This window comes from Manis pentadactyla, chromosome 10, assembly GCF_030020395.1.
Source record: "Manis pentadactyla isolate mManPen7 chromosome 10, mManPen7.hap1, whole genome shotgun sequence".
Taxonomy (NCBI): domain Eukaryota; kingdom Metazoa; phylum Chordata; class Mammalia; order Pholidota; family Manidae; genus Manis; species Manis pentadactyla.
In genome coordinates this window covers 93,326,206-93,336,697 of record NC_080028.1, presented here as the reverse complement: position 1 = coordinate 93,336,697, position 10,492 = coordinate 93,326,206, and the positions used below count along the sequence as shown (strand labels likewise).

Below are 10,492 nucleotides of genomic sequence, written 5' to 3'. Positions count from 1 at the left end.
AGATCTTGTCCCCAACCCTTTCCGACAAGCCAGCCTAAGGGCCAGGCCAGGCCCCGCCCCTCGAGAGGCTCCAGCGGTCGGGCTCCGCCCCACGGGGCGCTCCAATAACCCTCGGGTCGTCCAACGGCCGGGTCCAACCCCGCGTGCGTGCGCGGCCCCGCGGAGACGTGCAGGCGCCCGCGTCGTCCGAGGCTGAGGTGGCAGCGGCCCTGCGAATATGGAGCTACCGCAGATGCCGGAGTTGATGGGGCTGTCGCTCTTGCTCGGGCTGCTGGCGCTGATGGCGACGGCGGCGGTAGCGCGGGGGTGGCTGCGCGCGGAGGAGGAGACGTGCGGCCGGTCCGCCGGTAAGTGCGGCGGCAGGGTAGGGGCGGCCTGCGGGGACCTCGGCCCCGGGCTCCCTGTAGTCCGACCTCTGGTTTGGGGCTGCTAGGGTGCCGAAGACCCCTGGGCCTCAGTTTCTCCTCTTGTGAAATGAGCTTCGCTTCCCGAGACGAGATGCCGCCTCGCCGGGCTGGTCGCGTCCCTTCGGGAGGCCAAATGAGAACCTGGGGCTCACACTGCCGCTTTCCTTCTGAGCCCCAGCTTCTCCCCAGGGTTGCTTCGAGAACGCATGTAAACTCTCAAGCGTGCTACACTTGTTCATTATTTTATGAAAATCGGGGAGACGGGCCTTCCATTTGTAAGCATCCCCACTGGTTCCCCAGCATGCAGGAACATTTATCCAGTACATACGACCTCAGTAGGCTCTGGGGTCTTTTCCGTTAGGGAGTCCACTGTCGGGTAAGGGAACAAAACATCTGAAAATGGAAGTGAAAAATAGAGTCTAATAGGTTTCGTAGAATAGGTCAGTACTAGAAGCAGGAAATCTAGCGGTGGGAATAGTATCAGTCCTGCTTTTTCGGGGAGGGGGTGTGTTCTAGGATACCTGCACTGAGTAGAGAATACATGAGATGGGGTCTTAAAGTATAGGTATGTAAGAATTTGGCTGGGGGCCAGGGAGGGAAGAAGAACGTTTTTGGCAGTGGCAACGTACAGGAAGGACGGGGTCCTGAAACAAAATTTGTTGTGACTCCGCTGTCAGAGGAGTTGGCGGGCCTGTGAGACAGGCAGGAGAGGTAAGCAGAGGGTAGATTGTGGCCATCTTTGTATGTGGCCCTCAGGAGTTTTTTTCCTGTAGGAATTGGGGTGCATCTGCAGTGATCTAACATTAGCCAACTTTGTGCCTGGCCTGATTCTCAATTAAATTAGCTATCTTACGCAAGTGACTGGCAGCATTCCCAGCACAGGTTAGGTGCTCAACATATGTTGACTGCTTCTCAACCCTGAGTTCTTAGGGAGTCCTTTGAGCCTTTAATGCTTGTGTTGGGTACTCTGCTTGTCATTTTGTATGTATTGTCCAGTTCTCACAACTTGTCATCAAGGAAACCAAGGTCCAAATAAATTATGTAACTTACCCAAGGCCAGGGCCGCCAGATTTGGTTGTGTACATTATTCCCTATGGAGGGATGTCTGGCCAAGGACCCGCACTCCACTGGTGGTGCTATGTACCCACTGAGCTGTGCCATCCCAGAGAGGGTGCCTTTTCTATTTTGCATCAAGGTCTTACATGGACCAACAGCCAGCAGCCTCCTAGAGATCACCCAGTGGTAAAGAAAATCCAAACCCAGGTCTGATGCTAAAGCCTCTGTTTTTGCCCGCATAACTCGCTCTTCTCGAGGACAGAGACTGAATCTGGCCATCTTTTTTATGCTCCACTAAATGCCTGGCCCATTGAGGTGGTCAGAAAATGCTTGCTGAGTGAATGAATGGATGGATGACATGGCTCTTCCTTATAGGCCAAAAAGCAAATGGATTTCCACTTGACAAGTCCTTGAAATCCAAGAAGCAGAAACAGAATCAGCGGATTCGCAAGGAGAAGCCTCAGAAACACAACTTCACTCACCGCCTCCTGGCAGCAGCACTGAAGGTACGCGCACCCTTGCACAACACACTTCTACAAAAACACAACCCTGTAGACTCTGCCTTTGCAGGATTCTGTGCGTGTTACAGATCCCTCTGCCTCTGACCAAAATCAGTAGGGATGCTCCATTCTCTCTCTCCTCATCCCATGTTAATCCAGGCAACAGGGCCCTGGAGTCTGGCTGCAGATTGGGCTGCCCCATCTGTTCAAGGGGTCCCTGTTCACACTCCTGCAACCCTTCCTCCAGAGCCACAGTGGGAACATATCTTGCATGGACTTTAGCAGCAATGGCAAGTACCTAGCTACCTGTGCAGATGATCGCACTGTCCGCATCTGGAGCACCAAGGATTTCCTGCAGCGGGAGCACCGCAGCATGAGAGCCAATGTGGAGTTGGACCATGCCACCCTGGTGCGCTTCAGCCCTGACTGCAGGTGGGCCAGGGTGGAGACTCAGGTTTGCCTGCAGAAGCCCAGCCCCAAACTTAGGTCCCTCCCATACTTGGTTTGGGATGGTGAGGGGGCACCCAGGGTCTCCCTTGGGGTGGCAAGGAGCATCCTGACAATTTGAACACTCCCTGGGGCTCCCTGGAGGGCTTTACAGCTACACAGTGAGGAAACAGAGAGGTGATGGTCTTTGCTACTTGGGAGGCACAAAGCCTGGCTTCCAGATTAGCCTTGGAGTTATAGAAAACTAGTTTTAGAGAAACCAGTCCTAGAGAAACTAAAAGAGCCAAAGCTATGACAGTCCTATCTTCCGAGGAGTTTTTAAGAGATTTGAACCAAGGGGTGAAGTTGTAGGGCTGAACTGTAGGGCATGAAAGGAGATCTTGATTTTCCCCAGAGCCTAGCATGGGACCTGGCCCATGTAGGCCTCCATGTCAAAGTCAGTGAGTGACTTGTCTGTTGTCTCTAGAGCCTTCATCGTCTGGCTGGCCAATGGAGACACCCTCCGGGTCTTCAAGATGGCCAAGAAAGAGGATGGGGGCTATACCTTTACGGCCACCCCAAAGGATTTTCCTAAAAAGCACAAGGCACCCATCATCAACATTGGCATTGCCGACACAGGTAAGAGGCATTCAGAGAGTGGAGCTTGCCCAAGGCCATGGGGATGCCCCAGTTACGTTTGCTGAATGAGTTAATACTGCCTGAGAGTTAGGCTCAGTGCCAGCTTGACAAATAGACTCTGCCTCTGGGCTCCCCTGGAGTCCTTGGAGCCACACCAGGTCCCCAGAGGAGGTAGATAAAAGCCACAGTCTTTAGCAAAGTCTTATCTGTGGTGACCCCTGGCCCAGGAGGGGAGCGTGGATACTTTGGGCAGCAGAAGCCTTAAAAATGTCTCCTAGGAGGATAGGATGACAGTTGGTCAGGTCATTGACCTCAGCTCATGTCACTCCTCAGGGAAGTTCATCATGACCGCTTCCAGTGACACAACTATCCTCATCTGGAATCTGAAAGGTCAGGTGCTGTCTACCATCAACACCAACCAGATGAACAATACACATGCTGCTATATCCCCTTGTAGCAGGTGAGGAAGGAGGGGCTTTGGCATATCATCTGCGGTGGGCAGAAGTTGGGGCTGGAAGCCAGGGGCAAAGCAGAGAGCCGGCTTCAAATAATGGAATGCATATGGTGTGGAATCAGGATGTCTAGATTCAAGCCCTTAGTCTCTATTCATCTCTAGTTTTTAAAAGGTTGGGGTGGGGGTACTATGTAACCTACAACATGGATCTGTGGATGAAACTGACGTCATGTTATCAAATAAGTTTTAAAAGATATAGTGTTATTTAGCTAGGATTATTAACTTTCTCAGAAAGGAGGGTCAGTAGGTTTGCAGAAACAAGATGCCCTTAAAATTAAGTTTTAAAGGAACCTGGATTATATGGCAGGTTTGTGGCCTCGTGTGGTTTCACCCCAGATGTAAAAGTTTGGGAAGTCTGCTTTGGGAAAAAAGGGGATTTCCAGGAAGTTGTGCGAGCCTTTGAACTGAAGGGCCACTCGGCAGCTGTCCACTTCTTTGCTTTCTCCAGTGACTCACGGAGGTGAGTGAATCCTTTCTGATCTCTCACCAGTCACGCTCAGCCCCTCTTGGCAACCAGGGTCCTTCTGCCTATCCCTGTAGCAGCTCTGAAGTGGGTGGGGTGCCGGCCCTCAGCAGGAGGTAGACATGGAGGGGGAGTTGGCTTCCCAGATGGAGCCCCTGAGGCTGTCCCAGGACCCTCCCCCGCAAGGTGTGTTGGGGCTAGAGCCTTGATTTCCTGTGCTGCAGGATGGCTTCTGTCTCCAAGGATGGTACATGGAAACTGTGGGACACCGATGTGGAATACAAGCAGCAGCAGGACCCCTACTTGCTGAGGACAGGCTGCTTTCAAGGGGCGAGCACCATGCCATGCCGCCTGGCACTCTCCCCTGATGCCCAGGTGTTGGCCTTGGCCAGTGGCAGCAGTATTCATCTCTACAATACCCGGCGGGGTGAGGAGGAGGAGTGCTTCGAGCAGGTCCATGGGGAGTGTATCACTGACTTGTCCTTTGACATTACGGGCCGGCTTCTGGCCTCGTGTGGGGACCGGGCAGTGCGACTTTTCCACAACACCCCTGGCCACCGGGCAGTCGTGGAGGAAATGCAGGGCCTCCTGAAGCGGGCCTCCAATGACAGCACCCGCCAGAGGCTGCAGCAGCAGCTGAGCCAAGCACGGGAGGCCCTGAAGAGCCTGGGTGCCCTGAAGAAATGACTCTGGGAGGGTGTGGCTGGAAGGAGCTGGCCTGCTCCACCTTCCTTCCCAGGTGTTCCCCGCAGGAACCATTTTGGAAAGGCTATCCTCATGTTCTTAATGGTGGCCCATCTCTCCCTTTCCCCATTGAAATTATTCTTGCCTACTTAGATTTCTGTCTTGCTCACTGATTGTGACTCCTGGCCTTACTTGACCTCCCAGGCTAATGACCAAAGGTGCTTCTCTTGTTCCTGGGCCCATAGGGTAGTTAGGGTCTGTCTTCACCAGTCACTGAGGAGAGTGGTGAAGAGACAAAACGCCCCTGACCTTGTGGCAGCGCACCCTGGTACCCAGAGCAGTCTGTAACTGTGGAGACAGAGCCTGGGGTACCCCTGAGTGTTGGGCAGCGGGGTGGGAGATGGGGATATCTTCCAGTGACACAGCTGGTATGCTGTCTGGGACGGCTGGTCCAAGCCCAGGCAAAGTGCCTAACTCCTCCGAAAGGTCATTAAGGCATTTCATTCGGTGCCTCAGTTTTTTCATTTGTAAGATGGAGAATAATCCTCTCTTGACCTTACAAGGATGTTGTGAGGACATGAGAGTATAAAGTCTGTAGATTCAAAGAAAAGAGGAAAAGAGTAATGATACATGTCTGTTTTCCAGTATCATTTATTAACTACTGGGGAAAAGTGGGACTCAGTGTAATTTGAAACTGAGCTAAAAAACAAACACATCCCTTCACCTTGGGAGGAGAAGTTCCCGGGACTTGATTATACATTTCGTATCTGGTTCTGCTTTCAGTTGTAGGGAGGAATCATAGATTCCCAAGATGGGGCTCCTTTCCTTCAGGAGATTGTAGCCTGTCTGAGGAGTCCTCATCGGAGTTCACCGAACATTTGAGTGCCTGCTTTGTGCCCAGCACTGCACTAGGCACTGGAGGTAAATATGAATAAGACATGAACTCTGCCATCAAAAATGGCTAGGGGGAGAGAGGTACACATGTCTCTTAGATGCTTTTGTTAATTTTTTTGTAGCTGTACAAGGCTGTTGTAAAAGTCAAAGACAAGAGGGAGGTTGAAGCAGGACAGAGGCAGTGGAGTTGAAGTTGAAGGGGTAAAGTTGGTAAGAGATGGAGTATTCAGAAGTTCAAGTTTTTGGGCTTGAGAACTGCTTGGTTGTGAGAGGTAAAGAAAATGAGGAATTTGGAAGACTTCAGTCTTGGTCAAATGTATTCAACCAAAATGAAATTCTTGTTTTCCCTAAAACTAGTACCTCCTGTGTCACCCCTAGTGAATATAATTGTTGGAATAAGCCACACCCTCAGAATTATCCTGAATTCGTCCCTTCTTCTCACAACCACTACTACCATCCACTCCATCAGAAAGTTCTTCAGGTTATACTCCAGATACATCCCGAATCTGCCATTCTCTCCACCTTCTCTGTTACCATCCTGGTCCTAGCCAGGCACCTACTGGACTGTAATACAGCTTTCCCCACTGGTCTCCCTGCTCCTCTCGCCTCATTAAATCATTTTTCTACATGGCAGAATGATCTCTGAAAATGTAAACCAGATCACATTGTTCCCAAATGAAAACTCTCCAAAGGCTTCCCATCACACCTGGTAAAATCCACGGTTTTCCTGTGGCCTACAAGGTCCTATGTAATCTGGCTTCTTCCTTCTTCTACGGCCTTGTTACCATTCTCCCAGCTATCCCAAACTTGCTCTTCCATATTTGACCAAGCCAAGTTATTTCCAGCCTCTAGGGACACCTGTGCCTATGCTGTTCCTTCTGCTTGGAAGCACTTTTTTCTGTTGGCAGACATGCCATAACACAACTCTCAGTTTCCATTACACCTCAAGAGACCCTCTCTGATCACCCAATCTGAAGTAGCCCTTTCCAGCAATTGTATCACACCTGTTACATTGGCTTATTTTATTTACTTTTGTGTTACTTAATGCTCTCTGAAATTATCTTGTTTGGATATTTATTTGCTTCAGGGATTTCAGCGTAAATACTTATGGACGTCAAGTGGGTAACATAAATGTGTGAGTTGGGCCTCAGTTGTCTGGGTAAGATGGTAGGACACAGTTGGGGTTAAGTGCTGTCCAGAGAGCATGTGTCCTGGGTTAGGGGTGAGGAGAGCTGCTGCCTACTCAGGAATTCAGCAGGAGTTGACTGTTTCAGAGAAGCTAGAAGTTGGCAATTTATTGTAAAAAGAAAAAATTCAACACTGAACTAAGCAAGATGCGGGTGTGAGTCAGACGCAGCCCACCAACCTCTCTGGCAGTTTCTGGATTGTTCATTAACCTGCTGGAGTGTGACCTCTAGAGGGTAGAATCCTTGTCTGCCTTGTTCTGCGTCACAAGCACAGTACCTGGGACAAAGTACTCAATAAATGTTGAACTTAAATCAGAGACGGTTGACAGAAATGTCAGTACCTTCTGCGTGCATCCTCCCACTCCCAGCCTCCACTGTAGTTTTATGTTCCTAATACCAGACTTTTGATTCCTAATTTCAGATAGCATTAAGTAACATAAAGTAAATTCACATGGTCCTGGTGAATATTTGCTTTCTGATTGTCAGATGAATGAAACTAAAACACTTTGCATATCTCCTTGGCTCTGGCTTTATTCTCATTGTATCTAGGACAGGAAGTAAACATAGAGCATTGAGTTACTGAAGTCAGAAGTCTTTGGTTTCAGTTTCAGTTGGGTCACTTGGGACCTTAAGCAGATCACTTTATGTCTCTGAGCCTGTTTTCTCATCTGTAAAATGGGAATAAATCCTATCATGTGTGCCTTGAGTGAAAGCACTACAAAAAAGTCATTACAGAGACTTCCTAAGGACAGAGCCCCTCTCACTAACAATGAGGCTGCTTTTCTCCTACCTGTGGTGAAGGTATCTGGGTATTAACATACAGCAGAGGCCACCTTGTTTTTTTGTTTTTTTGTTTGATCAAAAATCCTCATTGAGAAGGCAGCTTAAATATTTTGATATTACTATTTCAACTTCTGTGCATTTGAAAATTTCCAAAATAAAACGTTGGGGCAATATTAAAAATGGTGGTATATAGCCTATTTTTATCAGTCATCAAAAATGGAAAAAAATATTTAAACCACAAAAGTACACATTTAAAGGTCCGTGGATTCTCTTGGTCATTTTCCATCAAGGGACTATGAATACAAATATTTTAAATTGTTCTGTAATTGGAAATGATAAAGAGGTAAGTAGGAAGCACAGACTATTGTGATGAGGTACCCCTGAGGGTAGGTTTGCTTCAGATAGCGTTAGACCCAACGTTGCCTCACATGCGCCACATACCAAGAAACTCAAGGATTTGGGGCATTCGTGTACTTCTTTGCAAAATTCCAAAACTGTGAGTCTTCCTGGTGAGTGTGGCTTGGTCTCAGCACACAGCTCTTCGGGCTGAGGCCCACTGATGTGCACAGGGTGGCATTGCAGAATCAGCCACAGCAACTGAAAGCGTGGTTCATACAAGCTTGTGAATGTCTTCTGAAATTTACTGCATTTCCCAGTCTTCATTTCTTCAGGCTTCCATCCCTGATTCCAGAGTTCAGAGCAGTTGAAAAATGAGTGTGGTTTCCACTTGCTTTCTATTCAGTGCCCATTATTATTATCAGTGGCCAACATTGAGAGCTAAGCATTTAATCCCTACCAACTCACTACTATTTTTGCTTCAGACATTCTACCAGTAACCACATCTTAGTTTTTATTTGGTGAAGTACCACTTCCCCAACTCTAACCCATATAATTTATAGGGGAGATACCCAGACCCATAGTGGGTATATAACCAATCAGCAGATCCCTGGACTTAGCAGAATGTTAGAAAAGTGAAAATATCTTTTAATATTCTGCTGGGACTGCTTAGTAAGTAGGAGATAAGCTTGTTCGTCTGTGGAGTCCTGCCCAAGAATGAAGGCAACACAGGAGAGCAGGGCCAAAGAAGTAGAGACCGCACATTAAGGATGCTGTTTAGATCAAGATCCTGAAACGCCTGAGGTTTCCACCACTGGAATTGTCACTTAAGAGCCAATAAATTCCCATTTATGATGAAGTCAGTTTGGATTGGGGTACTCTTGTAACCAAAAAAGCCTTAATATCAGTATTACTAGAAAGACTCAAATTGCCTGAGGCACAGACCCTGTAAATGGCACACCCAGAAGTGTAAGTGTAGGTGTCTCTGGTACTGAAGTATACATCTTTACCACCAGACCCATCCCCAACATTTATAAAGCCAGGGGCAAGAATACAAATGGAGGCCCACATACCCTGTCTTAATATCTAAAACTTAATATCTAAATCAAGCTGAGCTCAAATACGTTCCATCCTCCTACCTTGATAGAACATCCTGGAAGGCCAAGCTTAAATTTAGAATTTAGGCTCAGATCTCTGCCCTACTCTGTTATCACAGCCATTCCATGGTCAAGGACTATTCCCCTTTTTTTCCCACCTGGATCTTCCCCACATTGCAAGGGATACCCCAGCCTCACCTCCATATGCCACCATAGCTCAACAAATCACAGCCCCTTGGCCACCCACCACTCAGGCCTCAGGGTGCACCCCATAGCTGCACTGCCTTTGTGGAAACAAACCCAATGGGGGATGGGGGCTCCTTACAAGCCCTGGAAGCAACTTTGGGTCTGTTGGGACAGGAATTCCAGGGTCTTGTGTACCTTGAGTGTGATCTGGTGGATGAGGTGGGAAAACAAGCTCTGGGTGGCATTTCCCTGGGCCTGCAAACTCCATGCCTCATAGGGAGGGGCATGGCATGAGGAAGGCCAGGACAGACCCCCAGAAGGAGGCCCCTTGCTCACATCTAATGCTGTTAGCCTCTGCATTAACCATTCTTCACTTCTTTCCATGCGGTTTCAAGGTCTCTATTCTAAGCTCTCAGCATACCAGTAAGTAAACAGTGAATATTGTTGAGTTCCTCAGGGTTCAGTCAGCTATGTCTCAGAGAGTTTTTCTGAAAATTCCAGATATGTAGAAACAGTCTTGTATATTTTCTTGCATGGTATCTGTGAGCTGGTTACTGGCTCTCCTTCCTCACCTATAAGTTCTTCCAAGTATCCCCTAGACCAGCTTGCAGCCAGGGTACCAGTATGGAAACCATTCACAGCTTGGTCATTCTGCCGCCACATCCCGGGATCCATCTGACAGGTTAGGAAGGGAGCCGTGGGCGCTGAGCACACCAGCTTTCTCTCCCAAACTGATGGCGCTTTTCCTTCCCCATCCATTGCCGATGCTGTCACTACAGTGACTGAACTCGGCTGCTTCATGCTTAAACGCCCCAAGCTGCCTACTGGCTGGTGGTGTGTGCTGGCTGATTGAGTAGAGGCTTTGTTTTCTTTAATCTGTTAAACTTAATTGAATACCCTGTTTTACCCTCTGATCCTTTCCTTCCCTCCCCTCCTTCTTTAAAGGCCCATTTCTGCCACAGCTGAAACAGATTCGGTAAGACTGGCTACATTCGTGGCTATATAGTGCAGGCATCCTCCTCAGGACCGTATGGGTAGTAACTCATCTCATCCTCCCAGCAGTTCTGTGCAACAGCCACTACTGTAATTTCCATAATTCAAGTGGTGAATCTACAGCTTTGCCAGTCACTTAGGAGGCATGTGGCTGAGCTGGAATTCAATCCTGGAGTCTGGGTCCAGAGCTCATGTTCTTAACAGGTCTCAAGCTGTGGCTGTATTAGAATCCGCCAGGGAACTGGACATAAATGCAAAGTCTCAGGTCCCATTCTGCTTCAACAGGCCTGGGCCTCTGCGGGGGGCTAAGGTCAGGGGGTGCCTTCA

At 48.7% G+C, this 10,492-nt stretch overlaps 1 protein-coding gene across 4 annotated transcripts; it reads left to right on the top strand.

Moving 5' to 3' along the window:
• Positions 1-4,843, top strand: TBL2 (transducin beta like 2). Of its 4 annotated transcripts, XM_036887410.2 has the most exons (7): positions 11-347; positions 1,839-1,969; positions 2,211-2,395; positions 2,877-3,028; positions 3,362-3,488; positions 3,850-4,002; positions 4,230-4,843. In XM_036887410.2, exons 1-7 carry the CDS (start codon positions 218-220, stop codon positions 4,690-4,692), a joined length of 1,341 nt encoding a protein of 446 aa, XP_036743305.2. In that variant the 5' UTR covers positions 11-217; the 3' UTR covers positions 4,693-4,843. The 4 variants fall into 4 exon arrangements, with proteins under 4 accessions (XP_057343213.1, XP_036743305.2, XP_036743306.2 ...); XM_057487230.1 differs by lacking the exon at positions 3,850-4,002 and having other exon boundaries at positions 1-347; XM_036887411.2 differs by lacking the exon at positions 11-347 and having other exon boundaries at positions 1,838-1,969; positions 2,123-2,395.
• The last annotated feature ends 5,649 nt before the right edge of the window (positions 4,844-10,492 follow it).